General features: G+C 48.0%; 2 protein-coding genes across 7 annotated transcripts in view; both read right to left on the bottom strand.

The window, feature by feature from the left end:
* RSPH6A (radial spoke head 6 homolog A) overlaps positions 1-20,908 on the bottom strand; it is a 46,832-nt gene extending 25,924 nt beyond the window's left edge. Inside the window, exons 1-4 of the mRNA XM_020979774.1 lie at positions 20,194-20,908; positions 15,840-16,071; positions 1,931-2,698; positions 968-1,109 (exon numbers count right to left, since the gene is read on the bottom strand). Coding sequence (XP_020835433.1) covers positions 968-1,109; positions 1,931-2,698; positions 15,840-16,071; positions 20,194-20,831 — 1,780 coding nt within the window. The 5' untranslated portion in view covers positions 20,832-20,908. The remainder of the gene's footprint in view (positions 1-967; positions 1,110-1,930; positions 2,699-15,839; positions 16,072-20,193) is intronic.
* A 561-nt stretch (positions 20,909-21,469) lies between these two features.
* SYMPK (symplekin scaffold protein) overlaps positions 21,470-23,773 on the bottom strand; it is a 28,449-nt gene continuing 26,145 nt past the window's right edge. For 5 of the 6 annotated variants that reach the window (XM_020979793.2, XM_020979796.2, XM_020979797.2 and 2 more), the window contains exons 23-27: positions 23,428-23,615; positions 22,903-23,079; positions 22,559-22,654; positions 21,898-22,239; positions 21,470-21,604 (exon numbers count right to left, since the gene is read on the bottom strand). In XM_020979793.2, coding sequence (XP_020835452.1) covers positions 21,494-21,604; positions 21,898-22,239; positions 22,559-22,654; positions 22,903-23,079; positions 23,428-23,615 — 914 coding nt within the window. In that variant the 3' untranslated portion in view covers positions 21,470-21,493. Of the gene's footprint in view, positions 21,605-21,746; positions 22,240-22,558; positions 22,655-22,902; positions 23,080-23,427; positions 23,616-23,773 lie in introns of all 6 variants that reach the window. The other variant, XR_013482597.1, reaches the window with a different exon arrangement.

The following is a 23,773-nucleotide window of genomic DNA, read 5'->3' as shown; positions in this document are numbered from 1 at the left end:
GGTGGAGTGATTTTGTAAGACCTGACCTTTAGAAATATCACTTTGGCAGCTAGGGGGTGATATAGTATATAGAATGATGGGCCTAGAGTCATGAAGACTCATCTTCCTGAGTTCAAATCTGGCCTCAGGCACTTACTTAGCTGTGTGACTGGGCAAATCACTTAACCTCTTTGCCTCAGTTTCCTCATCTGTAAAGTAGGGACAATAATAGTATCTCCTGCCCAGGTTTGTTCTGAGGACAAAATGAGATAATATTTGGAAAACATTCTGAAAAACTTAAAGAGTTATAGAAATGTTACCTGTTACTATATCACTAATACCCTGTGGAATCTGCAGGTGAATGGGGAGTGAGCTTGTACAGAGAGGGTAGTGCACCACCTGGTGGTGCATGCAGATCATTGCTCTCAGCAGCTATCTCAGCCCAGCTCTGCCCCATCTCCAGGTGCCATACGTCCTTGTAAAAGGGGGTCAGGGGAGGGGAAGGGCAGCAAGTACTTTCTGACACTTATTTGTGACATTCATTTATCCTTCTCCCATTAGACTGGAGTTTTTTGAGAGCAGAGACTCCTATCTTTGTACCTCTGTCACAAACACAAGGACAGAATGGCTGAATAGATGCTTACTGAATTAAGACACCCAGAAAATAAAACATCTTCTTGGCTCAGGAAGAACCTCCTGACCTTTGGTTAGGGAGAAAGAATCCTCCCCCTTCCCCCACTCTTCCCTCCTTCCTACCCAGAGAAGATGCTCATGTTCCGAGACCATGCTGGCTAGAGATGGTTATAGAGAAAGCAGGGAGGGCTTCCTGGAGGAAGTGGGACAGAATGAGAGGTTTCCAGGAGCTCAGAGAAGGAAGAAAACCCCTGGGCTGGAGCACAGGGTGAAGAATAAAGAGATGGAAAGGAAGATGGGAAGGAAGGAGAAGGAAGGAGGCTAGGAGGCTGGGGAAGGCAACCTCAATCAGTACCTGCATCTTCAGATAGTGGGGTCAGGAGTGGGGGTCCAATTTCCTGTTCCACCTCCTCCAGTTCATCTGCCTTCTCCCCTTCCTCCCCCAGCTCCTCTTCCTCCTCAGACTTCTGGTTGGGATTCACCCAGGTGCAGCGACCCTAGGGAGAACCAGACCTGGGTCAGGGCCCCAAAGCCCTCAGTCTCCTAGGAGGTCAGAGGCGGGGAGTACCGGGGTTCTGCACACCCAGGGAATCTTTGGGAAGGTCCAGAGAATCAGGGATCATGTTACTGGTGGGCCCAAGAGCTCCCCTGCCCCACCCCCTCCTTTCCTGTGCCACCCTTCTACCTCTAAATCTGTGAGCCCCTGATCCCATCTACTGAAAAATGAGCTCAGAGTTCTCCCTGGTACCATGAAGACGCGCCTGGGTTGTGAGCCTGAGATTCTGAGTTCAAATACTACTTTTGCTACTTAGCAGAGTAAGTACCGGCCTGGAGTCAGGATGAGCTGAGATCTAATCCTTCTTCATGCTATCTGTATGAGCCTGGGCAAGTCACTTAACCACTCTCAGCCTCAGTTTCCCTGCTCGTAAAATGGGGATAATATTAGCACCTACCTCCTGGAATTATTGTGAAAAGCAAAGGAGATGTATGTAAAGCACTTTGCTAACCTTAAAGCCTCGAGGAAATACCACTACTGCTACTACTGCTGCTACTGTTATTGCTACTGCTTTCTGCGACTGCTACTGTTACTACTACCACCACTACCAACTATTACTCCCTGTGTGATCTCGGGCAGCAATAGCTAGCACTAATAAGGGCTATATTTCCGAGGCTCCTTAAAAGTGGCAAAGCGGCTTTCCCTCGGTCGTCCGACTCGGGGGAGTCGCCGAAGGGGCAGGTCCACTGCCCCCCGCCCCCCTCCGCGCCCCGCGCGCATCCTTGGCTCTCCTTCCCCGCTCCCCGCCGGTCCCCGTCCTACCTGGGGCAGGATGTGCTGGGTGTGGTGCACCCAGTTGGCCAGCGAGTCCACGAGCTCGGCCACGGGGATGCCCTCGAAGTCCGGGTTCTCCTCGTAGCTGTCGCGCCCGGCACCGCCCTCCTCCTCCTCGTCGCCCTCCTCCTCCCCGAACTGGTAGAAGCCGAGCGGGCTGATCTGGGTGCCCGCGGAGATGCGCGCGATCTGCGCCCGCAGGTAGCTGGCCTCGGTGCCCGGGAAGGGCGGGTAGCTGACGATGGGCGTGTCCAGGTGGCCCGTGAAGAATTTCTTGATCTTGCGCGCGTTGACGATCTGCGCGGGCGTGACGTGGGGCAGCTTGGTCCAGGGGCGTCCGGGCTCGTTGCACACGAAGTACAGGTACTTGTTGGCCCCCGTGCGGCTGTCCTCGCGGGGGATCACGGGCGGCGGCTTCCACGTGGGCTTGGGCGGCTCGTCCACATCCTTCTCCTCGTCCTCCTCGCCCTCCTCCTCGCCGCGACCCTCCATCCCCTCGCCCGCCCCTTCCACCAGCTCCTCGGCCTCCTCCTCTTCCTCCTCTTCCTCGCCTTCGCGGAATTCCACCTCGGCCACCAGGTAGTTGCGCTGCAGGCCCAGGATCTTGCCCCAGAAGCGGCACTTCTGCACGGGCTGCTGCTCCACCAGCTGCTTGAGGGACAGGAAGATGCGGAAGGTTTCGTCTGAGTTCAGCCCCACGCCCGCCTGCTCGAAGTAAAAGGCCGACTCGATGATGTTGGGCACGGGGATCTCTGTCTGTGAGAGGGGAAGGGAAGGGGGGGACGACTCAGAGCTCTGCTCCCAGGCACAGCACGTCCGAGGGGGATGTGGGAGCGCCCGAGGGACCGGCTAGCCCAAGAGTGAAAGGGAGAGCACCCGAGAGACCGGCTGGCCCAAGGGGAAAAGGGGGAGTGCCCGAGAGACCCAAGGGGAGAAGGGGGAGCGTCCGAGAGACGGGCTGGCCCAGTCCTGCCCCCTTGCCACCGGTTTACAGAGGAAAAGATGGATGGATGGACCAAGGACCCCCAGCTAGCTGGCTAGGGTCAAGTCCGGGTCTTGATACTCCAGCTTCAGCTCTGCTCTCCCACACTGGAAAGGGTGTACAGGTTTGCTCCTGCCTTGACTGACGCCCTATAACCCTCTAGCTCCCCAGTGCTTGGCACACAGAGTAGGCACTTAATAAATGCTTGTGGATTCATTGGAAGGCACTTGTAGACTTTATCCAAACCAGACTCCTGCAGAGAAGTAGAAGACTGGGGTAGCACACACACACAGTGAGGAATCAGACGGGCTATAAGGGCTTCAGGACATAGAACCTTCATCGTAGAAGGGACTATAAGATGTGGGAGCCGGAGAGAAACCTTAGAACATGGAACGTCAGAGCTGGGAGTGATGGGTTGCTTGGGTGCCTGTGCTTGGACCTGAGTTTCTCTCTGGCCTCAGAAACACTAGCCCTAGCAGTTTCCCTCCAGCCCAAGGACCCTTTCTCTGGCAATAACTCATGAGTGGGCCCAGTGAGGCAAGCTATCTCTCCCTTTACAAGAACAAGCAGACCTCTGTAGAATTTCCCTTGTTTTGTCTTGTATCGACAAAACTATCATGTACTGATTCCCAGTTACCATATATGATCCAGAGATGAAGCTATAGACGTCAATTCCTGAAACTATCCAGTTTAGACATAACTGACTAAAAACACACCCCTTAGGAAGACCCCCCCCTTCCAGTAGGAAATGATGCCTGTGACCAAGGTTGTATGTTATCACTTAATTAGCATATTTGCTGCATAACCCACTGCTTTTCCTATGTAAGCCTTGACATCATTCCTGTTAGATTGCAAGTTTCCTAAAGAGCTCTGCCCACCATGGCAGGTTCCTTGAGAATCCTTATCCACAATACAGCATAACAATAAATCTTTGCCACCTTGACTTAATGCTTGAGTCTGTGAATTCATTCCAGACAACCCTGTCCTGTACTCCCGTTTTTGAGGGATCTCTGAACCTCTCAGACCTCAACAGGAGGGCTATTAGAATAGGGAATGTCAGAACTGGGAAGGCCCGTAGAACAAGAAACGTCAGAGGTGAGAGGGCCCTTAGAACCTGGAAGGTCAGAGCTTGGGAGGCCCTTAGAATATGGAGTAGAGATTATCCCAGCCTGAATCCCATATTCACAACCTCTCTGAGTTGGAAAGTAGCTCAGATGTCAGCGAGCCAGACTCCTATCTGAAGGAGAATCCCTTCTACAGAAGGATTCTACCAGAGAGATAATAGTCACTAATAAAGCAAAGTCCTTGATGGTGAAGGAAGGGAGGTGGGGTGGGTGGGGTGAAGCAAGAATTTCAAAGCTTAAGGCACCTTAGACAATGGGAAGGTTGTTGTGAATGAAAGTGACATAACTTTACTGAGTCAGAAATAACAAAGAAATAACAAAAGAGATGACTTCAGGCTATATTGGGAAGTAGGAACTGAAGGACAGGCAGGACACAAAACTAGAACAATTTCTCCAAAGACAACAAGTAAAATAAAAGAACGTGGGTGGGCCCGCCGATGAGCTCTGAAGCAGGCCCTGAGCTGCCCTGCCTCTAAAGGACCTGGGAGGAGTGGGGAGGCCACCTACTGTCCCAGCATGGCCTCCAAGGGCTCAAAGACACTCGAATGTTAGTCCACAGCCGCCTGGTGGATTTCTTTCTGCTAGACTATGCTTATTTGTTACAAGGATTGATTTTCTTTTATTTCTCTCAGTTTTACTGATGCTAAAGATTAAAAAAAAATGCCTCTGAAACATTTTTTTTTTCAAAGCACAGAAGAAACCAAAAGGATATTCAGAAGGAAGCAAAGAAAAGCTGGGCAGTTTTCAAAGTAAGGTGAGGAATTTATTATATCTTTTTCATTTTTATTTTTTTTATATAGCACTTTAAGTTTTCTTTTTTTCAATGTATTTTTATTAATTAATTAATTCATTCATTTTGAGCTTTTAACATTCACTTCCACAAGATTTTGAGTTCCAAATTTTCTCCCCATCTCTTTCCTCCCCCATGCCAAGATAGCATGCATTCTGAATACCCCTTCCCCCAATCTGCCCTCCCTTCTATCACCCTCACCTTTCTTTTATCCCCTTCCCCTTCTATTTTCCTGTGGGACAGTATAGATTTCTATACTCCATTGCCTGTATATCTTATTTTCCAGTTGCATGTAAAAACAATTTTTAACGTTCGTTTTTAAAACCTTGAGTTCCAAATTCTTTCCCTTCCTCCCTCCCCCACCCACCTTCATTGAGAAGGCAAGCAATTAGATACAGGTTATACATGTGTAATCATGTAAAACACTTCCATAATAGTCATATTGTGAAAGACTAACTTTCCCTCCATCCTATCCTGCCCCTCCCTTTATTTATTCTGTTCTCTCCTTTGACCCTGTCTCCCCTCAAAAGTGTTTGCTTCTGATTACCCCCTCCTCCAATCTGCCCTCCCTTCCATTATCCCCCATCTCTTATCCCCTTCTCCACTATTTTCCTATAGAGTAAGATAGATTTCCATATCCAATTGAGTGTGTATGTTATTTCCTCCTTAAGCCAAATTCAATGAGAGTAAGATTCACTCATTCCCTCTCACCTCCCCCCCCTCTTCCCTTCCACTATAAAAACTTTTTCTTTCCTCTTTTATATGAGATAATTTACCCCATTCTACCTCTCCCTTTCTCCTTCTCCCAGTACGATCCTCTCTCACCCCTTAATTTTATTTTTTAGATATCAGCTCTTCATATTCAACTCACCCTGTGCCCTCTGTGTATATATATATTTCCTCCAACTACCCTAATACTGAGAAAGGTCTCATGAGTTACAAATATCATTTTTCCATATAGGAATGTAAACAGTTCAACTTTAATAAGTCCCTTATGATTTTTCTTTCCTGTTTACCTTTTCAAGCTTCTCTTGAGTCTTGTATTTGAAAGTCAAATTTTCTATTCAGCTCTGGTCTTTTCATCAAGTATGCTTGAAAGTCCTCTATTTCATTGAATATCTATTTTTCCCCTAAAGGATTATACTCAGATTTGTTAGATAGTGATTCTTGGTTTTAATCCTAGATCCTTTGACCTCTGGAATATCATAATCCAAGCCCTTTGATCCCTGAATGTAGAAGCAGCTAAATCTTGTACTATCCTGATTGTGTTTCCACAATACTTGAATTGTTTCTTTCTGGCTGCTTGCAATATTTTCTCCTTGACCTGGGAACTCCGGAATTTAGCTGTAATATTCCTAGGAGTTTTTCTTTTGGGATCTCTTTCAGGAAGTGATTGATGGATTCTTTCAATTTCTACTTTATCCTCTGGTTCTGAAATATCAGGGCAGTTTTCCTTGATAATTATTTGAAAGTTGATGTCTAGGCTCTTTTTTTGGTCACTGTATTCAGGTAGTCCAATAATTTTCAAATTATCTCTCCTGGATCTGTTTTCCAGGTCAGTTGTTTTTCCAATGAGATATTTCACATTGTCTTCTATTTTTTCATTCTTTTGGTTTTGTTTTAATAATTTCTTGATTTCTCATAGAGTCATTAGCTTCCATCTGCTCCACTCTAATTTTTAAGGAATTATTTTCTTTAGTGAGCTTTTGGACTTCCTTTTCCATTTGGCCAATTCTGCTTTTTTAAGGCATTCTCCTCATTGGCTTTTTGGACCTCTTTTGTTATTTGGGGTAGTCTATTTTTTAAGATGTTATTTTCTTCAGTATTTTTTGGTGTCCTTTAGCAAGCTGTTGACTTGTTTTTTATGATTTTCTTGCATCCCTCTCATTTCTCTCCCCAGTTTTTCCTCTACTTCTCTTATTTGCTTTTCAAAATTCTTTTTGAGCTCTTTCATGGCCTGAGATGAATTCATATTTTTCTTGGAGGCTTTGGATGTAGGAGCTTTGGCTTTGTTGTCTGCTTCTGGTTGTCTGTTTTGATCTTCTTTGTCACCAAAGAACGATTCTGTAGTCTGAGTTTTTTTTCTCTGTTTGCCCATGTTCCCAGCCAATTACTTGACTTTTTAACTCTTTGTTAAGGTAGGGGTCTGCTTCCAGTGAGGAAGGTATACTGTCCCAAGCTACAGAGGTTTTGTGCAGCTGTTTTCAGAGATACTTCTAGGGACTTGTACATTTTCAGTTCTTCCAAGGTAGTGTTTACTAAGGGGCGAGCTGCTTACTCCTTTCCTGGCCTGTGCTCTAGTCTAGTCTAGCACTCTTTTCTGTCTTGGAACGGTGAGGAGGCTTTCCTCTCCACTGCCACCACAAGCTCCACCATGCCAGTGCTTGTTCCTGCCTTAGGACCACCCCCCAGAACTGTGACCCAGATCCAAGCACGGGCAAAGCAAGAGAATCTTGGCTCAGCACCAGCAAAGGGATCACTGCAGTCCCCTTCTGATCAACTGCTCAATCCCCCCACTGTCTGTGAGCCAAGAGCTCCAGAAGCAGCCACCATCTCTGCCACCCTGGGGCTGGGCCAGGGCTGGGGCTGGACTGTGCTCCTCTCTCACCCAGGTCCGACAGACCTTTCCCACTGACCTTCTAAGTTGTTTTGGCATTTGTGGGTTGAGAAGTCTGGAAGCCACCACAGCTGCCTGTGATTCAGATAGAACCTGAGGCCTGCTCCATCTTTGCCTGCGCGGCCCATGCTGAACTTCACTCCTCTCCCAGTAGAACAGACCTTTTCTGTCAACCATCCAGGTTGTCTTGGGCTGGAAATTTGTTTCACTCCCTCTTTTTGTGGGTTCTGCTGCTCTAGAATTTGTTTAGAGTCATTTTTTACAGGTGTTTGGAGAGGTTTGGGGGAGAGCTCAAGCGAGTCACTGCTTTTACTCCACCATCTTGGCCTATTACATCCTCTTTTAAAGCCCGCAGTATGAAATGGAAGTTCACCGTGTCATCCACAAGCCTCCTTTGGTGTGCTGCTGGCATGTAGAAATGCTCGTGCATGTGCACGTGTGTGCATGTGTGTGTGTATGTGTAAAAGTCCATAATTAAACCAACTTTTAAAAAATTTCCTCTACAGCAGCAGCAGTTGTCAAACTTTTTAGTCTCTGGACCCCTTTACACTCTTTAAAATTATTAAGGATCTCCCTCAAAGAGCTTTTGTCTCTGTGGGTAATATCTATCCATATTTACTGTACTAGAAATTAAAATATCTTAGTATTAATACGAAAATGATTTTGACCTATTGGATCTTGGGGACCCCTAAGGGTCATCGGACCACATTCTGAGAAGCACTCTTCTACAGACTGAAACCTTGGACTGAATTCTTCCAGGGAGCAGAAACCTTGTAGACCCCATAAGGCAGTTTCTCTCTCTTTTTCTGCCTATCTCTATACAGTTAGGCAATCTGTCCTTACATGAAGATGAAACTGGCTTCTCTGAAATTTTGACCAAGTGCTCCTAGTTCTGGAGGTAGCTCAGTGGATAGGGCGCTGGCCCTGGAGTCAGGAAGACCTAAGTTCAAATCCAGCCTCAGATACTTACTAGCTGTGTGACCCTGGGCAAGTCACTTAACCTCTGTTTGCCTTAATTCACTGGAGAAGGAAATGGCAAACCACTCCGGTATCTTTGCAGTATTGGCCTGCTATGGGCCTCGCAGGTCGTGAAGAATCAGACACAAGTGAATGACTGAACAAAAAGCTCCTAGTTCTGCCCAGGAAGGCTGAGCAGCTCAAATCCCTTTTCTACATGATAGAACCTCAGCCCTCATGTTATCCTAAGTCTTTTTTTTTTCTGACTAAACATTCATAGCTCAATTGGCAGCTTCAAGTCCTTCCTCACCCGTCCTTGTCACCATTCTCTGGACCTGCTCTACCTGCTCGATATCCTTCCTAAAATTTGGTGCCCAGAACTCAATGCCATCCTCTAGACAGGGTCTGACCAAGGCTAATGTGGCCGGTGCACTTTTGTTGTGAACATCCTCCCTAATCTTCCCGACAATCCGCTCCTGGATGGACGTTGACCCTGCTGGAGGGAACGCAATCCCTCTCCTGGGAACTCTCCAGACAGTGATGGTGGGCTGGTATCTCCAGTGGGTCCCCCACCCCTTCTGAAGATCAGACAATCAGACACAGTGGCTCGCTCTGCCTGGATTAGCTGGGAGTTACCAACTAAAATCCTTCAGGTAAGATGGAGGACCTCCAGGCCTTCCTTACCATCTGTCCTGCTGATAAACCCTTCAGACCTTCTGACCTGCGGATGCATCTCATTGACCTCTAGGCCTTACCAGCTGCCCTGCCACCGAATCCTTCAACTCCATATATATACCTTTCCAGTCTCCCTTTGAACTCAACCCTATTATATGTGTTGTCTCCTCAATTTAGATTAGAACTCCCTAAGGACAGGACTGTCTTGCTTTTCTGTTTGTCGCTCCAGTCTTAGCATAGCACTTGATACAGAGTAAGCACTTAATAAATGGTTTTTTTCATTCATTCATTCATTCATTCATTCATTCATTCATTCATTCGTCATAGTTCCGTGATTGTTAGAATTTAGATCATGTTAGAATGCATGGGTACTTTGTTAGACTGCTTGCTTGTGTTGAGCTCACAGCTAATTAAAACCCTCTGAGTATCTTCACAATATTTTCTACCTGAATTTGTTTTCAATGAGCACTGTTAAGCACCTACTATGTGAGAGGCACTGTGCTAAATGCTGGGGATACAATGAAAACCAAAGTGTAGTCCCTGCCCTCAACGGGCTCACAGTCTAATGTGGAAGGGGCAGAAATTAACTTGTGTAGTTAATTTTTGAACCCAGGTGGCACTTTACATTTATCTTTATTCAGTTTATCTTATCAGAGTCTCCCCACAGTCCAGCTCTTACCTAGATCCTTCCCTGTTTAGAAACCATCATTTCTTCCATCTCTCCTCCCACAGCAAGTCAAAGCAAGTATTCAAAGCCCTCCACATTCATCTGACAGTCCCCAGTATGCTCCCCTGACTCCAGAAAGATTCTCTATACTCTCTGGCCAAGGGCACCAGACACCTTTGCTCTAGCAGTACACCCTACCTGGAATGTCATCCCCTTTCCCCTAAGCCTATCTAAATTCTACGGTTCCCTCAATTCCTACCTTTACCAAAAAGTCTTTTCCAGCTGGCAGAGAAAGGCAGGAGCTCACTGGAACTCTCCCAAATTTACTTCCAAGCAACTATAAAATAATGCTCAAAATAAATTCTGGAGTGACAGAACCAATAAAAAGATGAGGTGAGACAATTTTCCAGCCCAAGACAACTTAGAAAGTCAGCAACAAAGGTATGGCTCACTCAGGTAAAAGGGGAGTGCAGTCCAGTGCAGGTGGCATCTGTGTAAGCCAGGAGCAGACCACACCTCAGCATGCCAGCAGACAGGCCCTGAGCCCTGGTGCAGGTCAGCATCGAGGGCCCATGGCTCTGTGCAGCAGGCCAGTGGCCAGGCCCATGCCCCTAGTGCAAGAAGCTTGGGACAGTGCCCTCACCAACCCAGGATTGAGCCCAACTTTAAAAGTCACAAAATAGGCTGGAAAAAATGGCAAAAATAACCCCCCCCCAAATGAGCCTGGCCATAGAAAGTTACTAGGCGACAGGGAAGGTCAAAACACAAACTCAGAAAAGGACAGCAATGTAAAAATGAAGCCTCAAAAAAATTTTTGAATTAGTCTCAGGCCCAAAAAGAACTCTTGGAAATGTTCAGAAAGGATTTTTAAAATTGAATAAGTGAGGGAGAAGAAAAATTGGCAGAAGAAATGAGAGTACTGCAAGAGAATCATGAAAAAAGAGTCAATAGCTTGGTAAAGGAAGCACAAAAATGGGAAAATATGTACAAAAATTCACTAAAGAAAACAACTCCTTAAAAAATAGAGCTGGCCAAATAAACAGAAAAAGGCTCACTGAAGAAAATAATTCCTTAAAAATTAGAACTGGGAACATGAAAGTTAATGAGACATGAGACATCAAGATGTAATAAGACATAAATCAAAAGAAGAAAAAAAAAGAAAATGTGAACTATCTCATTGAAAAAAACAGCTGACCTGGAAAACTGATACAAAAGAGGTGATTCAAGAATTACTGGACTATTTGAAAGCCATGATTAAAAAAAAAAAAAGAGCCTAGACCTCATCTTTCAAGAAATTATCAAGGAAAACTTCCCTGGTGTTCTAGAAGCAAAGGGTAAAATAGAAATGGAAAGAATCCACCAATCACCTCCTAAAAAGATCTCAAAATGAAAACTCCCAGCAATATCATAGGCAAATCCCAGAACTCTCAGGTCAAGGAGAAAATACTACAAGCAGCCAGAAAGAAATAATTCAAATATTATAGAGACACAGTCAGGGTTACACAGGATTTAGCAACTTCTACATTAAAGGACTGGAGGGCTTGGCATATGGTATTTTCCAATTAAACACCAAATTGAAAATCCTGAAAATCAAAGGAGAGATGAATAAAATTGAAAGTAAGAAAACCATTGAACTAATAAATAAAACCAAGAGCTGTTTTTATGAAAAAAATCAATAAAACAGATAAACCACTGGTTAATCTGATTTTTTTTTTTAAAGAAAGAAAACCAAATCACCAACATCAAAAATGAAAAGGATGAATTCACCACCAATGAAGAAGAAACTAAACCAATTATTAGGAGCTATGTTGCCCTATTATATGCCAATAAATTTGACAACCTAAGTGAAATGGATGAATATTTATAAAAATATAAATTGCTCAGATTAACAGAAAAGGAAATAGAGTACTTAAAGAACCCTATCTTAGACAAAGAAATTGTACAAGCCCATCAATGAATTCCCTGAGAAAAAATCCCCAGGGCCAGATGGATTCACAGGTGAATTCTACCAAACATTTAAAGAACACAATTAATTCCAATACCATGTAAACTATTTAGAAAGATAGACAAAGAAGGAGTCCTACCAAATTCCTTTTATGAAACAAATATGGTGCTAATACCTAAACCAGGAAAAGCCAAAACAGAGAAAGGAAATTATAGATCAGCTTCCCTAATGAAAGTGATTTTTTTTTTTTAGGTAATTGGGGTTAAGTGACTTGCCCAGGGTCACACAGCTAGTAATTATCAAGTGTTTGGTCAGAGACGGGATTTGAATTCAGGTCCTCCTGACTTCAGGGCCGGTGCTCTATCCACTGAATGCAAAATTTTAAAATGAAATGCTAAGCAAGGAGATTACAGCAATATATCACAAGAATCACACACTATGACCAGATGAGATTTATACCAGAAATTCAGGGCTAGTTCAATATTAGGAAAACTATCAGCATGATTGACCATAGCCAATACCAAAACAAAAACTAGAAATCATATGATTATCTCAATAGATACAGAAAAAGCTTTTTAACAAAATACAGCACCCATTCCTATTGAAAACATTAGAAAGCATAGGAATAAATGGAGCTTTCCTTAAAATGATACGTAGTGTCCATCTAAACCTATCAGCAAGCATGATCTGTAATGGGGATAAGCTAGAAGCTTTCCCAGTAAGATCAGGGGTGAAGCAAGGATGCCTATGGTCACCATTATTATTCACTATTGTACTAGAAATGTTAGCTATAGAGCAATGAGGAGAAAAAGAAATGGAAGGAATTAGAATAGGCAACAAAGAAACAAAACTATCACTCTTTGCAGATGATATGATGGTATACACTTAGAGAACCCTAGAGAATCCACCACCACAACAAAAAAAGGGTTGAAATAATTAACTTTAGCAAAGCTGCAGGATATAAAATAAACCCACACAAATTACCAGCATTTCTCTGTGCTACCAACAAAGTCCAGCAGCAAAAGACAGGAAGATAAATTCCATTTAAAATAACTGTAGACAATATAAAATTCTTGGGAGTCTACCTGCCAAGACAAACCTAGGAAGTATGTGGACATAATTACAAAACACTTTTCACACAGATAAAGTCAGATCTAAACAAATGGAAAAATATCAATTGCTCATGGATAGGCCAAGCCAATAAGATAAAAACAACAACTCTTACCTAAATTAATTTACTTATTCAGTGCCATACCAATCAAACTACCAAAAAATTATTTTATAGAGCTAGAAGAAATAATAACAAAATTCATCTATTAGAACAAAAGGTCAAGAATATCAAGGGAATTAATGAAAAAAGAATGTGAAGGAAGGTGGTCTAGCTGTACCAGATCTCAAATTATGTTATAAAGTAGTAAGTATCAAAACAATCTAGCACTGACTAAGAAATAGAGTGGTAGGTCAGTGGAACAGATGAGGTACACAAGACACAGTAGTAAATGACTTTAGTAATCTTAGATTACTAAGCTTTTGGGACAAGAAGTCACTATTTGACAAAAACCTGTTGGGAAAACTGGAAAACAGTACAGCAAAAACTAGGCATAGCCCAACATCTCACACCATATACCAAGATAAGGTCAATATGGGTATGTGATTTAGACATAAAGGGTGATACCATAAATAAATTATGAAAGTATGAAATAATATACCTGTCAGATCTAAGGAGAAGGGAAGAATTTTGTGACCAAACAAGAGATAGAGAACATTATTAGATGTAAAATGGATAATTTGGGTTATATTAAGTTTTAAAAGTTTTACACAAATAAAGCCAATGCAACCAAGATTAGGAGAAAAGCAGAAAGCTGGGAAATAATCTTTATAGTGGATGTCTCTGATAAAGGCCTCATTTCTCAAATATATATTGAGAACTGTGTCAAATTTATGTGAATACAAGTCATTCCCCAGTTGATAGATGGTCAAAGGATATGAACTTTATCTTCAGACAAAGAAATCAAAGCTATCTATAATAAAATTTTAAAAATGCTCTAAATCACTGTTGATTAGAGAAATGCAAAGTAAAACAGCTCTGAAGTACTATTTCACATCTATCAGATTGGCTAATATGACAGAAAGGGAAAATGATAAATGTCAGAGGGGATGTGGGAAAATTGGGACACTACAGTCATATGAAAAAAATGCTTTAAATCACTATTGATTAGAGAAATGCAAATCAAAACGACTCCGAGATACCACATCACATCTATCAGATTGCCTATCACGACAAAACAGGAAAATGATAACTATTGCAGAAGATATGGGAAAACTGGGACACTAACGTACTGTTGGTGGAGTTGTGAACTGAACTAACCATTCTGGAGAACAATTTGGAACTATGCCCAAACGCCTGTAAAACTGTGCATACCCTTTGACCCAGCAATAGCATTTCTAGGTCTATATCCCAGAGATTTTTTTAAAAAGAAGGGGAGGGGAGGACCTTTTTGTACAAAAATATTTACAGCAGCTCCTTTTGTAGTGGCAAAGAATTAGAAATTGAGGGGATGCCCATCAATTGGGGAATGGCTGAACAAGTTGTGGTATATGAATGTAATGGAATATTATTGTGCTATAAGAAATGATGAACAGGTGGACCTCAGAAAAACCCAGAAGGACTTACATGAACTGATACAGAGTGAAGTGAGCAGAACCAGAACACTGTACACAGTAACAGAAATATTATAGATGATCAACAGTGAATGCCTTAGCTATTCTCAGCAATACAATGGTACAACACAGTTCCAAAGGACTGATGATGAAAAATGCTGTCCACCACCAGAGAAAGAACTGGTGGAGTCTGAATGCAGATCAAAGCATACTTTTTTCACTTTTTTTTTAAATTTTGTTTGTGTCTTCTTTTGCAACATGACTAATATGGAAATATGTTTTGCATGACCGCACATGTATAACCTATCTCTAATTGCTTATCATCTCAAGGAGGAAAGGGCAGCTAGGTGGCACAATTGATAGAGCACCGGCCCTGGAGGCAGGAGGACCTGAGTTCAAATCTGGCCTCAGACACATAACATTTACCAGCTGTGTGACTCTGGGCAAGTCACTCAACCCCAATTGCCTCAAAAAAAAAAAAAAAAACCCAAAACATCTCAGGGAGAGGGGAGGAGGGAGAAAACCTGGAACTCAAAATTTTAAAAAATGAATGTTAAAAATTGTTTTGACATGTAATTGGGAGGAAAAATAAAATATCATCTTAAAAAATAAAGTAGTTCAGAAAGAAAAAAAGTCTTTTCTATTCTGTCCTCATGGTCTCGCCTTGCTTTTAGAATTTAAAATGAAATATCAAGACTGGAAGGAACCTTAGAATGTCAAGGATGGGAAGCCTTTCAAACAGTGACAATGAAGGCCCTGATCTTCTCTAGGTCACCCCCTTCATTCTACAGCTGAGGAGATGGGGGTCAGAGAAGGGACACTGATTTGCACAAGGTGAATTGGTGGAATTCCAATATTCAGCACAGGGAAGGGAAGGGAAAGGAAGGGTAGGAGCATTTATATAACACCTACTGTGTGCCAGGCGCTGAGTTAAATATTATCTCACTTAAGGTATTTGGAGGATGGATGGTCATACTACTTGTATGACCCTGGACAAATCACAGAACATTCCTGGGCCTCAGTTTCCACATGTGTAACATGAAAGGGTTGGACTAGATGGTCTCTGAGCCTTAAAACTCTGTGTATGTGTATATGTGCATTGTGCATTTGTGTGCATGTAAACGCATGCATATATTGCATAATGCATATATGTGGTGCAGTGTACTGGCGATGTATGTGCATACACAGTGTTTGTGTGTACCACGTATGTGTGTGCACATGTATATAGCATTTGTGTGTGTGCATTATTGTGTGATGCATAATGCATTGTGTATATGTGTCATGTATTTTTATCATACATGCATGTGTATACATGAGTAATGCATGTATGTGTGTGCATGCACATGCCGTGTGTGTAAGGTCTCAGCTGCCATATCCCCAAATGCGGCCTTCATGCCCCCCTTGCTCTGTCCCTGGGGGACGCCAACCCTCTGTACAGCTGGGTCTCAGCAGGGACTAGGGATGGGGCAGCCAGCTTACCATTTCCTCTTCCATCTCCTGCTCGCCCTCTCCTGCCCCACGCAGGAACAAGATCTTTTGCTTCTCGGCCATCTCGTAGGTGGGCTGCATCTCGGGGTCGTCCCTCAGGGTATCTAGCTTCTTGTGGAACCAGTCCTGCTGCACGGTCCGGTTCATGGACTCCAAGATGGCCAGGGGGTCTTCGGGCCGCTCATTCAGGATCTTAGTCAGCAAGTTCACCAGGTGCTCGTACCTGCAAGGACAGAGGCTCTGAGAGCAAATGGCGAGGCACCCCCTCCCCACAAAGCAAGCTCAGGGAAGGGAGGCGGGGGCTGTGGTCAGGAGGCAAAGGGACTGTAAGGATTGTGTTGTCTGCTCCTGGGAGGACAAATGAGGCAGAAGGGGGCATTCATCATGGCCCCTCCTGGCTCCCCATGGCCTATGGGATCCAGTCCGGACTCTTTAGCCTGCTACTCAGAACTCCCACAGCCTAGCCTGACGTCTTTCCCCCAAGTCCTTACATGACCCTTCTCTCCCATGAGACCAGCACCCGGGAATCTTAGACTAGTGATGAGAGGCTCATTGTCAGAAAGGATCCCAGAGATCAACTCTGGTCCAACTCTTTTAATTAAGGTCCAGAGGAAGTAAGGGACATGCCCAAGGCCACACAGTGGAAGCAGCAAAGATTCAAACCCAGGCTCTTTGACTCCCGTGTCAGGGCATACTGAGTGGAGCCCTCCCCCACATCTGGATTTGCTTCAGGTCCTGCAGGAAGATAAGAGCAGAACCAAGGCTTGAGCCCAGACCACCTTCATTTAGGGTCTGGGAATCACATGCCCACCTCATGCATCTTGTAAATCTAAAATCAGCTATTACCAATTTTTTCTATGCTAGGCTCTTTCTCACCTTCAAGCCTTTTCCCAGGCCATTCTGGACACCTAGAATTCCTTCCCACACTGTCCTTTCACCTTTACTCCCTCTAGTACATGTTAAGGCCTCACAGCATCTGAGTTTTTTCCCTGTGCATTAGGGCTCAGCTATCCCTTACCTGATCTCTCTAGGAAGGCTTTACCTGCTCAAGAGACAGAGAGAGACAGAGAGACAGAGAGAGAAGAGAGGAGAGAGTGAAAGAGAGAGACAGAGAGAGAAAGAGAGGCACAGAGAGAGAGAGAGAGAGAGAGAGGAGAGGACAAAGAATTAGTTGTGCCTTCCTGACCAAATCCAGGGTTTCCCAGAACAGTGGAAAGAGATGGGCTGAGTCATGGGCCCCAGGTTCTAGGCCTGCCCAATCTCCTCCTGAACTTGCTGTGTGATTTCATTCAAGCCTCTTCTGCCTTCTGGACCTCAGTTTTCCCTCCTGTAAGATGGGTTGATAACAACTCCTCCCTCTTAGGGCCATGGGGAGGACATAAGGGCCTTACAACCCCACGATGTTACAGATGGGGAAACTGAGACCAGGGAAGGGGAGGGGACTTGCACCAGGCCACACAAGTCTCAGCAACCAAGCCAGGATCTTTCGGCTTCACATAAAGTGTTCTTGACACCAAACCGTGACAAATAGGAAGTGTTTTAAAGATCAGACAGAACTGTCCTCACAGGGAAGGGTAGAAAGCTCCACAGGCTGGAAGGCAAGTGCCCTGGCTCACCTGACCAGTTTCTTTCTAATCCATTCCAATCTAAGAAGCATTTATTAAACCCTTTCTGTATACAAGGAATTCTGCCAGATGCTAAGACACAACCAAAAAACCAGTGCCTGTCCTCAGGGAGGAGGCAGGGGGAGGGGATGAGGCATGTGAACAGATCCACAGGAGAATTTGAGGAGGGGGGAGGGTTGGAGGACACCTTGAGGCAGAGCAGAGGGAAGCCTGGGATTCTGAGGGGCAGAGGTGAGCGGGGAGGGGTCGGATAGACCATGCAAAGATTTGGAATGCTTGGGGACTAGCAAGCAGGCTGGTGTGGCAATGTGTCCTTTTGATGTCTGGCCCCTCTGTTGTTGCACTGAATTGAATGTAGAGTGAGCAAAGAGAAATTAGATTATATATGACTGGAAAGCTGGGCAAAAGCCACATCATAAAGGGCTTGAGATGCCAGATGGAGTTAACCCTAGGAGTAAAAGGGAGCCATGGAGATTGCTTGAGCAGGGGAGAGACACAGTCAGGGTTTAGGTGTTTTGAAATCTTCATGGAGCATAGATTGGGGAAGAGATAGGCCAGAAGCTGGGAGTTGTTATGAGTCTAGACAAGAGGTTAAAAAGAGAGCAAACTGCAAGAGTGGCCATGTGAGTAGAGAGAAAAGGATAGATGGGAGAATCATTGAGGGAGGAGGCTCGCTGAGACTTGGTGATTGTCTGGCTCTGGGGAGCAAGGGACAGTGCAGAACCCAGTATGATACCGAGGGCTGGGAACTTTGGTGACTGGGAGGATGATGGTGCCCCCCCCAAATGAGGAAAACGGAAATGAGAGCTGAGGAGGGGACCACATGTTGGAAGTCTTTGTGTAGGAGATGCCTAGTAGATATCCAGTTTGAGATGTCCAAGAGGCAGTCAGTGATAGGCTAGCTCAGTAGAGAGGTCAGGGCAGGCTAGATCCACCTGGAGGTCAGCTGGATAGAGATGATAACTGAGCCCCAAAGGATGTCCAACAAAGGTGCAGGACAGATCCTTCAAGGCACCCCCACAATTGGGACAGGAAGATGGACTAGGGAGGAGAAGACCCAGGAGACAGCAGTTATAAAGACCCAGGGATCGGAGAGGGTGATCAATATTCATTCAAAGGAGCAATTAAGAGATCTGGTAACTTCAGAGAGAGAAGGCCCATTGAAGTGGTGAAATTGGAAGCCAGATTGCAACGGAATGACGAAGGAAACGGGAAGAGAAAATGGAGACAGGTTTTTTCAGGGAATTCATCTATATAGATTCTACCTTGGGAAAAGGTTTTGTTTTTGTTTGTTAAACGTGGCTGTGTTTGTAGGCAGCAGGGAAGGAACCAGTAAATAGGGACAAATTGAAGCTTTCGGGGAGACGGATTTGAGGAGGTGGGCTGCTGGGGCATATAGGAGAGAATAGAATCAAGTATGAAGGTAGTCCTTAGCAACAAAGATCACCTCTTCATCAGAAGTGGGCAAAGGAGGGAAGGATGAGCAGGGAGAATGATGTCAAGGAAGTTTAAAGTGCAGAAATAGGGGAGAAAAGGGAGTTCCTCACGGACAGCCTGTTTTCTCACTTAGGTCTTCTGCTCATCGAGAAGGGAGAGGATGGATGGTGGGGGACACTTGTGGGAAGGGGCTATGAGACAGCCAGGGTGGGGAGTGGGATGGAAAGCTAATTAGGAGAGAACAAAAGGATTGCTTGGCACCTGTGAAGGCCTGATTGAGGTTGGGTGGCATCCACTGATGGTGGACCCAGCTGGCTTGGAGCACCTTTCTACAGCAGGAGAACAGGCGTGGGAAAGGTGGATGGGGAGGGGGACCCAGGGTCAGTGTGGCCACAGACAAGGCAAATGGTTCACAGGGAGAGGACAGACAGAGGAACAATATTGGGAGGGCAGAAAAGGGAAACCAGAGTTGGTGTGGTGGCTTGAGGGCAGAGGGAGAGACAGGGTCACAGGTGGTGATGGGAGGAGGAGGTTCATGACAGGTGAAGAACAAGGTGCCAAGGGGCAGCTAGGTGGTGCAGTGGATAGAGCACCAGCCCTGAAGTCACGAGGGCCCGAGTTCAAATTCGGCCTCAGACCAAACACTTGACACTTACTAGCTGGGTGACCCTGGGCAAGTCACTTAACCCCAATTGCCTAAAAAAACCCCCCAAAAAACAAGGTGCCGAGTAGTGACAGAAGCTGACTTATGGTCAGAAAGGGGAATTTCAGAGTTATGTACTCTGGACACTTATGGGTGATGATAAAGAGATCAGGGCCTGAGCTTGCTGTGGGTGGAGTAAAGGGGCAGGTCAGGGGCCTCAGTTTCTGTCTCTGCAAAATAAGAGGGGCTTGTATTCTAACAAAATGATTTCTAAGAACCATTTTGGCCTCAAGTCTTGACCATGGCAATCATGTCCTCCTGTGTCTAAAGCTTTCAGGACAACAGTTCCTAACAATAATCCTTTCACAGATGCAGAAACTATGGCTTGTGAAAGAGGGCGCTTTCCCACGGTGTGAGAGGGGGTCCTTTGACCCCAGGACCAGCTCCTCTCATACACCCACTGCCCCTAAGGTTCTCCAAGCCTGAGTCCTGACCGATAGACCCATAGGTTGTGTGACCTTGGACAAACCCCACCCCTTCCTTGGGTCTGCTCCCGATTTTGTCCAATGGGAAGGGGAAGGTGGTGGTTTAAGTCTCCACAGGCCTTCCCTGCACAGGCCTGGGGCTGCCCACATCTCACAGGCTGAGGTCACACTTGACGCTGGTCTTCAGCAGGTAGGCTTTGGCGTTCTGTATCATCAACTCCCGGGGCTCAGGCTCGGGCAGCTCGTAGTCCAAGGGCCCGAAGCTGGGCTCCATATAAGAGCCTCTGAATAGCGGGTCGTCTATAGTGTAGGGGCCGTGGGACCCCTCGTCCTCCTCCAGGTAGCTGCTGCTAGACAACAGCGGTTCAGGCTGAAACGTGTCGCTGCTCATGTCCATTGGCTGATAGGGCCCAAACTGAGAACCACCCATGGGGGCATAGGTCTCAGGCATGCTGACGTCGCTTGGAACAAAACCCACCAGATGATGCAGGCTCTGGGACCCCATTTGGGGGACGCTTTCCATTGGCTTGCCCTCTGTGGCTTCTTCACCTGGCGCCCCTAGGCTGCCTTGGGACCCTGGCGCCCCCGAGCTCTTTTGGGACAATGGCAGTCCCGGGCTGCCTCGGGACGGTGGCGCCCCCAGGCTGCCTCGGGACCCGCGGGCTGAAACATCAGTTGGCCCGGTCACCGATGGGGTCTGGGACAGAGTACGCCGCCTGTCCTGCGCCTCCCGCGTCTCCAGGCTCTGCCTGCGGGACTGGCTCTTTTTCTCATCCTGCGGCTGTTCTTCCATGGTGAGCCCTGGTCAACTCTTCCCAAAGGCGGCGAAAGAACGGATGCCCGGAGCTGAGAGCGTCCTGTCTCCAAGGGCAACCGTTACCAAGCCGGTGCGCACAGGACTTGGCGTATGGCAGTCTGGCGACGCTGGGGCCACGCGGGCTCACGGACCCCTGCCCACACCGGAGCGGGAGCTCGGGCTCTGAGACGCAGGGCTACGGAGCGGGGCATCCTCCGCGGCAGCCCGGGCAAGCCCGCCATCGTTCAAAAGCCCCGAATGGCCCAAGGGCATGAACTGCCCGACTGATGAGGGGAGCCCCAATCTGCATAGGCTCGCCCAGCAGCCCGGCGCCTCCTAACCGCCCCACCCCCGCAGCCAAGCCAGTCCTACAGGTATTCATTAAGGCGAACGCCGGGATTGGGCGAACCTGCCTTCCAGAAGCCTACATTCCATCGCGGCACGGACGTCTACGGTATCGGGGAGGGCAGTCTACTGGACAGCTCGGCCCAACGCTGGGCAGCCCCCTCCCGAAGAACCCTAAAGGCGGCGGTGGCGGCCCCCAGCGCTTCGGAAAGCAACCCACAACCACAGCTGGACCAGACAGGCCTCTTTATTGCAAACGAATGGACCCTATTCCCCCCCCCCCCCCGGCGTCCCGCCCCCTCCCCCACGGTCTGTCAGCTGTCCATCTTGGTCTCCGAAGCCGCCTCCCCCCCCTCCTCCTCCCGCGCAGGGCCTGGAGGCTGCGGGCTCCGGTCCTCTTTGGAAGGGACCCCTGCTGGCTCCTCCTGATGGGGGAGGGGGACAAGTTAGAGGAAAGGCGGGGGGGAGGGAAGGCCTGCCGGTGCTGCCGCCACCCCCCCCCTCCCCCGCTGACCCAGGCGGTCTGGGGCTCCTTGCTCCTGCCTCCCCCAAGCCCCGCAGGCCCACCTCCACCAGGACGCCCCGGGCCCCCCTCAGAGCCTCTCCTCTGAGCTTCTTCCTCCTCCATCCTTCAGGGCTCCCACACCTCCTTCCCCGAAAGCTTCCTGAGCTCGTCAGTGGTCCCCAGGAATGGGCTGTGGAGGAGTTACTGACTTGCCTTCTGCTTGGGCTGTGGAGGGGAAGAGGAAGGGGAACGCCCTACCTTCTCAGGCAGGGGCCCCTCCTGGCTCGAGTCCAGCAGGGTGGCCTCTGTCAGCCCCCCATCCTCCTCCATACTGATGAAGATGTTGGGGGCCTCGCCCTCCGTCCCCTCCTCCCGAAAATCCATGGCCTCCTCTGAGGGTGGGGGACCTGCGCGGGCCGAGGGGGCCGAGGGCAGCAAGGGCTTCATCTTCTGCTCCTCCTCCAGCTGCCGCTTCAGGGCTTTCTCCTGGGCGAGGCGCAGGGCGATGAGGTCCTGGGCTGGGCGCGGGGCCTGGGCCAGGGCATCGAGGTCCTCCTGGGGAAGGGGCGACAGCTGAAGGCCCCCTGCCCCGATGGCGCTGGCTCCACCCCACCCCCATGCTCCCACAGCCCCATGGCCCTGGCGGCAAAGCCCCTTCCCTCCTCAGGGCCTCAGTCTCCTTGTATGTTGAGCACCCAGGAAAGGGGCTCTGGGGGGGGCCGGGAGCAGCAGGGGGACTGAGAGCTTTGTAAAGGCTCAGGGAATGCTGGGCCTCTGAGGCCCAGGAAGGTGGGGGTGGGACAGGCCTCCCACACCCCACCATCCCCAAGGGACCCCCCTCCCCGCTGCCCCACGTCCGGGGCTAAGCTCTCACCTCCTCCAGGGACGCTGGCACCGGCTCCTTGACTTCCACATCTTGCTTGCTGCTGGCTTCCAGGATGGCCATGATGGAGTTAGGGATGTGGGCTTGCTGCGGGGTAGGAGTGTGAGAAAGCAGAGACACATCAGGTCTTTTCACAGAATTTCAGGGGGCGGAGGAGGGCCCACGGTACCCTGGGAGTCGGTTCCCGGGGCTAAGGCTGCCTGGCTGGGCACGGGAAGCCCTCCCTCGTCACCCCATCCCACAGGCCTTCCTGGCAATGGCTGCGGCCACATCTTCTGGGATGCCATTGACCACCCCTCTGGGGAGGGCAGGGGAGGGAGGACATCCTTGGATACCTGGTGCGGGGTGAAAGAGCGCACATGTGCCAGGAGGGGCTCTCGGAGCTCCGGGCACTTGTCAAAGACCGCACTCAGCTGTTGGGGGGGCAGCTGCAGGATCACCTGGAAACTCTGGGGCTTGGTCCGCTGGCAGCACTTGATGAAGCCTTCCCACACCTTGGGGTACTTCCACACCTGACGAGAGTCAGAGAATATCAGAGCTCTGCCCCCCCCAATTTTAGAAATTAGTAAACCAGCACCCAGACAGGGAGAAGGGACCTGCCTAAGGGAAAACCCAAGTGGAAAATGGCCGAGCCAATTACCCTGGAGCCCTTGGACTCCACAGCCCACAGGCCAGGGCCCTTCAGAGCCAGCACACTGGAAGGAGGCCCAACAAACCACCGCTAATCCCCATGCCCTCTCTGGGCCCGTCTCCACCTCCGCACAATGGGGGTGCTAGGCCCCTCCAGCCCTACCCGGAGCCACAGGCTTCTTCCCACAGCTGTGGGCTCTTAGCCCCTGAGGTAGGCCTGGCCCTGTCACCTGCTTCATGATGAGCCGGGACAGGATGTTCATGACAAAGCCACCAAGCCTAGGATACATGGTGAGGGACTGGATGACAGTGCGCATGAGCAGCATGGGGAGGGGGCTCTGCTCCATCAGCTGCTGCATGACCACGGCCAGCACCTCCGACGTGTAGACATTGCGCTCAGCGAAGCACAGGTTAGTAGCTGCAGGGTGGGAAAGGTCGTCACCCCAAGGCCTGCCTGCCTCAGGAGCCCTGGGCTGACAAGTTGACCCAGGGGTGAGGGGAGGGAGGCAGGACTCCAGCCCCCCTCCCAGGCCTTCCCCTGCCCCTCCCCAGGGCTCTGCCCACCAAGGCCTTCTC

Source organism: Phascolarctos cinereus, unplaced genomic scaffold, assembly GCF_003287225.1.
Source record: "Phascolarctos cinereus isolate Bilbo 61053 unplaced genomic scaffold, phaCin_HiC Scaffold_726;HRSCAF=1367, whole genome shotgun sequence".
NCBI classification, from domain to species: domain Eukaryota; kingdom Metazoa; phylum Chordata; class Mammalia; order Diprotodontia; family Phascolarctidae; genus Phascolarctos; species Phascolarctos cinereus.
The sequence above is the reverse complement of the archived record's forward strand: the minus strand, read 5'-3'. Positions and strand labels throughout refer to the sequence as shown.